Source organism: Branchiostoma floridae, chromosome 6 (assembly GCF_000003815.2).
Source record: "Branchiostoma floridae strain S238N-H82 chromosome 6, Bfl_VNyyK, whole genome shotgun sequence".
In the NCBI taxonomy this organism is placed as follows: Eukaryota; Metazoa; Chordata; class Leptocardii; order Amphioxiformes; family Branchiostomatidae; genus Branchiostoma; species Branchiostoma floridae.
In genome coordinates, this window is record NC_049984.1 from 25998158 (window position 1) to 26005061 (window position 6904).

The following is a 6904-nucleotide window of genomic DNA, read 5'->3' on the forward strand; positions in this document are numbered from 1 at the left end:
TGTATGACTAGCTTTGTCTGAATAGCATTTTTCCAATGCTGCATTAGCTGGCAGCACATCATAAAGCCGTATGAGTGGGACTTGGGGCTCGACAGAGAAACGGTGGGGTTGAGGATGTTACCAAATCTCACACATGACCATGTGTTCCTCACGCAATTCTTAAGGATGAGAGTGAATCTTGCTGTACAGGTGTGAATGATATTAATACGGGGACAGTAGATAATTATCACAAATTTCATGTACGACATAAGTGGGTCTTCGATGCAATTAAGCTATTGTGGTGGGAAGCTATAAGGTTTTGTCTAAGTGTTATCCAGTTATATTGATTTATTCTCTTCTTAACATTGTTTAATGTCAAACATTTGGGAATTCACATTGCTGTTTCTTCTAAGTCAATATTATAATGGCAACCAACACTGACAATTGGCAAACTTGAGGGTGAGGCAGTTTTTCCCTGGATGTTACAAGTTCCCTAAATATTCATAGTGTAGAAGAGTACTATAGAAGTAAAGTGTAATTTAGAAAATATTTTTCCATGCTCTTCTTGTATTTTCTTATATGTTGTAACAGGTCCTTAGTTAGACAGTATACCATGGCCTCACCATGCAGGATCGCCAAACACAATGTCTACAAGAAAATTTGTCCTGATGAAGGACAGGTTTTTCGACTGTCTGAATGTGAAGAACACTGAATCCAAGATACCTGTCATCTATGCATATAGGGACGTTCTGGATGACAGATTTATGGTAAGCAAAAACCAAAATATTGATTTGACTGCTGCTGGTGTCCGCGCTGATCAGCGACAACATCAGCCCCGATCAGCTAGATGCTGCGGAAAAACGGCTCGATGTCTTTTGCAAGGCCTTCGAAGCACTGTATGGTTAGTCGCCTGATTACGCATCGATTTATTTGGATCAATTTCATGGGGGGTTAAAAATCATCTTTATTACACACAAGATGAATACATACATGTAAATATTACAAGCTAAAAACCTAGGACAGCCCTTTGTCTAGATCTGTTCTCCAGGAGGGCGCAAGGTATTAAAAAGAAGTACAGTGACAAATTAAAATCGTTTAAAAACATTAACGTCGCATTTCATAACATTTTTTGGCCCAGATACATCATAAAATTTAGACCCAGATACAAACTAGTTTCTGTAGATAAACAGTCCTGACGTACAGTCCCAAGTAGGTGTGTTTCGGGCAAAGTAGATAGCATAGGATGCACAGAGTGCGCACTTTCCCAGTCTACTTTTAAGATGTCTCACTTCACGGTCTTTGTAGCTGACCGGACAGAGTGACTTCAGCTTTGCAGTGTTCTCGCCGTTAATCCAACCTCTGCTCCCTACTTCAACTGTAACAAGGCTAGCCCTGTAACTACTGTGCGAGTTTATTTCATTGATCAGACATTCGTATTTGGCCATTTTTCTGTCCTCGGCATGCTGTGCATTCTGATCAAATGGGACGGTAAGTTCAACCAAGTTCAGTGTTTGTTTTACAGGATCCTGAATGGTGATGTCTGGTACCAGTGAAGTCGGCAGGATGTCTGGAGGGACTGTTGTGTGCGTTCCCCCATCGATGAAGTCCTGGCTCAGATCGCACCTGATTATGGTCTGTGGGTTTGCTTTGGCGTGCCACACTTTGAGGGTGGTGACCAGTTCCCTAAGGACACTGTTATGTCGCCAGGTGTACCTGTCTTTAAAGGAGTCCTAAAGTGGGGATGGGAGTGCTATTTTCCGACAAATATTGATTTTAGAAAGTGAAAAATGTATATAACTTGACAATATACTATAATAGACCCATTATGCGCCAACTCTGAAATTGATCGGATCCAGGAAAAAATCCCCTTAGTGCCCTCTAAACAATCCCAGAATGCATAGCGCTACCTGAATGGCGCGCTTCAAGACGCTGCCTTGACGAGGGAAGAGGACTTCAACTTTTGTGCCCTTTTCAAGAACAACGAAAAGGCTTACCAAGGTATGCATCTTACAGTGAATTTTATATACGTTTTGAAGGATGTTGAGATCTAACAGGGGGCTGCAATGCTATTTTTATCGGCATGAATACAATTATCTCGGGCCGTGCATGTTTGTTTATGTCTACGATGTTGCTTCTCTGGCCCACAAAAAGTTACGTTAAAAAAATAATTCCAGGGGTGATGTTAAAAAATCATCCCGTTTTGTATTCTTTGATATCTAACAAACGTTCCACCTTTTTGTTTTGAACATCTCCCCTCATTTATACCGAAAATTTTTACGATGAAGTGAAGTGGCCGTACGCAAGAAAATGCCCCGTGAATGGGACTCCCGCCATTTTTGTTGTTTATGTTTTGATCGCCTCTTGTCTTACTGCATGCCGAAGTCGCCACAAAAAACGGGATAATCCTTGTAAATTTCGGGGAATCGCACTTGAAGTGAGTTACCTTGTATTATTCTTAGATAATTGGACATGTTGGTGTGCTTTTCGATCCTCATTTATGCCGCCAAATAATTCACGGAAACTTTTGAGAGGTCGGGCATGTTTATTCATGCCGCCTCCGTGCCATGTGCGTGCCACTGTTTTGATCGACAAAATCTACGTTACAGAAATAATTCCAAAGGTGATGCTAAAAAATCATCCCGTTTTGTATTCTTTGATATCTTACCAACATTCCACCTTTTTGTTTTGAACATTGTCTGTCATTTATACCGAAAATTTTCGCGATAAAGTGAACTGGCTTGGGCTGACGTAAGTAATGTCCCGTGGAAGGGACTCCCGCCATTTTTTGTTGTTGTTTTGATCGCCTCTTGTCGCATGCCGAAGTCGCCACAAAAAAACGGGATAATCCTTGTAAATTTCGGGGAATCGCACTTGAAGTGAGTTACCTTGTATTATTCTTAGATAATCGGACATGTTGGTGTGCTTTTCGATCCTCGTTTATGCCGCCAAATAATTCACGGAAACTTTGGAGAGGTCGGGCATGTTTATATATGCCGCCTCCGTGCCATGTGCGTGCCTCTGTTTTGATCGACAAAATCTACGTTACAGAAATAATTCCAAAGCTGATGCTAAAAAATCATCCCGTTTTGTATTCTTTGTTATCTTACCAACATTCCACCTTTTTGTTTTGAACATTGTCTGTCATTTATACCGAAAAATTTCGCGATAAAGTGAACTGGCTTGGGCTGACGTAAGTAATGTCCCGTGGAAGGGACTCCCGCCATTTTTTGTTGTTGTTTTGATCGCCTCTTGTGGCATGCCTAAGTCGCCACAAAAAACGGGATAATCCTTGTAAATTTCGGGGAATCGCACTTGAAGTGAGTTACCTTGTATTATTCTTAGATAATCGGACATGTTGGTGTGCTTTTCGATCCTCGTTTATGCCGCCAAATAATTCACGGAAACTTTGGAGAGGTCGGGCATGTTTATTCATGCCGCCTCCGTGTCATGTGCGTGCCTCTGTTTTGATCGACAAAATCTACGTTACAGAAATAATTCCAACGGTGATGCTAAAAAATCATCCCGTTTTGTATTCGTTGATATCTAACCAACATTCCATCTTTTTGTTTTGAACATTGTCTGTCATTTATACCGAAAAATTTCACGATAAAGTGAACTGGCTGATGACGTAAGAAAATGCCCCGTGAAAGGGGCTCCCGCCATTTTTGTTGTTTTTGTTTTGATCGCCTCTTACCGCATGCCGAAACCGCCACATAATTTCACGGGATAATTTCAGTTACTTTCGGGAAATCATCATTTTTTGTTCTCTCAACATTAGGCCACATGTCGTTTTAACCTAAAATACTTACGCTGATTTGAAGTGTATCTAGCGTTTACATGCATTGGTACACTGAGATGTCAATCATCATTCTTACATTTCATTTTTTTTTAAATCCTTTTACAGACATGGAGCGATTGTTGCGGTCATCTGGAAAGAGTCCTGACAAGACGGTACATAGTCCGTTTTTCCTCATTAAAACAATCATCACGTACAAATATGAGAAACAATGATTGACTGAGATGTTGAAATAAAGACTAGTAACAAACTACAGTAATGCAAATAAGTTGTAGATGTAACGTAATGTTGCTGTTTCCTGTACTATATTTTATTTTAGTTAGAAAAGTTAATAATTTCTGAGCATCAAGTCAGGTAAAACATTTTGTTGTTGACCCATATATTGTAATTTACCATACAATTCACTACAAATGTATTATGTCAGTGTATGGTCACAAAAAGACTTACAGTAAAATGTATTTTCAACTTCAGAAAATTGTCAAAAGCCAGAAGAAACGGCGTATTGACGCATGGACAAACAAAGAGACCAGAGCCCTTATCCAGTTCTGCTCCCTGACCTGTGAGGGATGTTGGGATCCCAGAGCATCCCAGGCCTGGCCTATGATGAAATGTGCGTCTCCCTTCTGGAGAAAGGCAGTAGAGTATGTAGAGCAGCACGGAGGAACTTCAACTCCACGAACGGGTTAGTAACAACAGTCTGTTTGACTGTTGACTGACTTGCTTATACTGTTATAGAAAACCAGTACTGATTCTTGATATTCCCCTAACCCAGTTGACTTGTGTAGAAGGCGGTTGGAAGTCTGCTGGCAGTAGCCTCACGGTTGCAAAATATCTGTTATTTCCCTACTGTAATTTCATTGACTACACTCTATTGCATTTACTTGAGCAAGTTTTGCCAGTTTTCTCTCCATGTATCAACTTAGATTGCAGTTCAGAGACTGTTTATTACAGCATTCCACTCACACTAACATTCCATATTTTACTTTGGTCACTTTCAGAATCAGCCGTCCGAAGTCATGTCGGCAAGCACCTGCGCAAAAGGTTCCCTGGGGGAAGATTGGCAGCAGAGAAAGTATGTACTGATAATGTACTATTGTTACGTTATGTCATTGTTGTTATTATGGCTACAAATTGGTCATGTTGTGGTTGTGTTGCATTCCATATCCTTATCATCATGGTATAATTATAAGTAAATTCACGAGATTGGAAATCATGTCCCTGTTCCTGAAAGTGATTTTTCATATAAAATACTGTCAAAGAATTGAATACTCTACTTCTATTTGTAATTTACATATATCCGTCTTATTGTTTTCAGGAATTTTGTGACCCCGTGCCTAGCTGCAGTGCTGTGCCCAGCCCAGCCCCTGACCCTGCTCTGTCAACCAGCCCCAGTAGGAGTAGTAGAACTCTGCCACGCACTGCCCTTTTCAGCCCTAATCCATCAACAAGCCCATCTACACCATACAGCCAGCTTTCAGACAACCTTCTATTCGCCAGTCCAATCAGCAACGACAGCGGCATTCCACCAAGCAGTTCTTCTATCAACCCTGATCTGTGGATGGATATTTCCGATCCTGTGCCAGGAAAAAAGGATGTGGCGACACAGACAGGCGAAGACAACAGCATAGGTGGACAGTCAAACCCAGTCAAGGCACACAAATCCCAGACAGTTCAACAGTCAAACCCGAATCAACCACTTCTCCACTCAACCCCAGTAAAGGCAAGCCATCTCATGGACCTGGACATGTCATTCACACCATCTTCCACGTGCTCAACCCCAGTAAAGAAAAGAGACCTGTCCTACCGTCCCGGCTCTGAATCGGAATCTGAATCTGAATGTGAGCTTGTAGATGAAGAATGCCTCCTAGAAGGAAGAAGGTTTATCGTTTTTGGTGAGCAGCTGAAAGAACTTTTCCAGAAATGTCCTTCATGCGGTGGTCAAACACTACTGGATACAAAAACCAGAGGTTGTGCCGTTTCTATCACGTACACGTGCGAAAACAACCACACTGGGACATGGCAGTCACAACCCTATGATAAGGGAAGAGCTCGTGGGAACCTGCTCATTCCATCTGCCATCCTCTTCACTGGCGGGTCCGTATCGAAATTCATTGACTTTGCGGACTGTCTACAGCTCCAGTTTTTCAGCGAACAACACTTCCACAGCATCCAGCGAACATTCGCCATTCCAGTAGTGAATGAACATTACCTTAGCCAGCAAAACATGGCACTCGACTTGTGCAGGGGTGCGCCTATAGATATAATCGGGGATGGAAGATGCGATAGCCCGGGCCACAACGCCAAGTATATGTCTTACACTCTTATGGAGGAAACCACCGGTCTCATCTTAGCCATGGAACTCATCCAGGTGACTGAAACGGGAACCTCCCAGGCCATGGAGAAGGAAGGCCTGGATCGATGTCTCGCGTTCTTGACAGACCCGGAAGGAGAGGATATGGAGGTTCAGTGTCTCACAACAGACAGGCACAGGGGAGCTGGTGCCCTTATGAGGAAGGTGTACAAAGAGATCGAACATCAATTTGACATCTTCCACGTCTGTAAAAATGTGAAAAAGAAGATTTTCGATAAGGCCAAAGGAAGAAACTGCGCAGAACTGCTACAGTGGCTCAAATCAATCTGCAACCATCTTTGGTGGGCAGTACAGACCTGTGAGGGGAATGCAGAGGTTTGTTTATATTTCCTGAGTTTTAGCTTATCAGATTGTGCACAAACTTGTATTTCTTCATAGTATCTCACATAGGCTGCTTTTCAGATTCCCAGATTCATGGGGTAGTCAAAATGACTCTTGATATGTGCACTGTAGGCGGAGAGGCACATGTACATGTACTTAGCATGGAAGGTAATCTCATTCTGTGTTTGTAGTCATCTTAGTACAATGCTAAACTTTCTCGCAACACAAAGGTACTCACGGATAAAATTTTCCACAAATACTGTCACTTTCTTCAGGATCAAACCTTATTGATTTTGAACTACATGGATGTGGTCAGTGAATTTTTGTTGAAATCCACTCTCTGCAATATGTGTCATAAACAGACATAAGCATGTTCCAACCAGAGTTTTTGTGTTTTAGCTACTGCCTCTCCCCGTCTCTTAGTTCACTTCTTTTTT

General features: G+C 41.9%; 1 protein-coding gene and 1 long non-coding RNA gene across 2 annotated transcripts in view; both read left to right on the top strand.

Annotated features, from left to right (window-relative positions):
• The first annotated feature begins 1699 nt into the window (after window positions 1-1699).
• LOC118418669 lies at window positions 1700-4451 on the top strand. Its single transcript, XR_004831495.1, has 3 exons — window positions 1700-1977; window positions 3884-3930; window positions 4247-4451. It is a non-coding gene; the product is annotated as an uncharacterized LOC118418669 (long non-coding RNA).
• Window positions 4452-4776: 325 nt separating this feature from the next.
• LOC118418249 overlaps window positions 4777-6904 on the top strand; it is a 7523-nt gene continuing 5395 nt past the window's right edge. The window contains exons 1-2 of the mRNA XM_035824094.1: window positions 4777-4847; window positions 5091-6461. Coding sequence (XP_035679987.1) covers window positions 5334-6461 — 1128 coding nt within the window. The 5' untranslated portion in view covers window positions 4777-4847; window positions 5091-5333. The remainder of the gene's footprint in view (window positions 4848-5090; window positions 6462-6904) is intronic.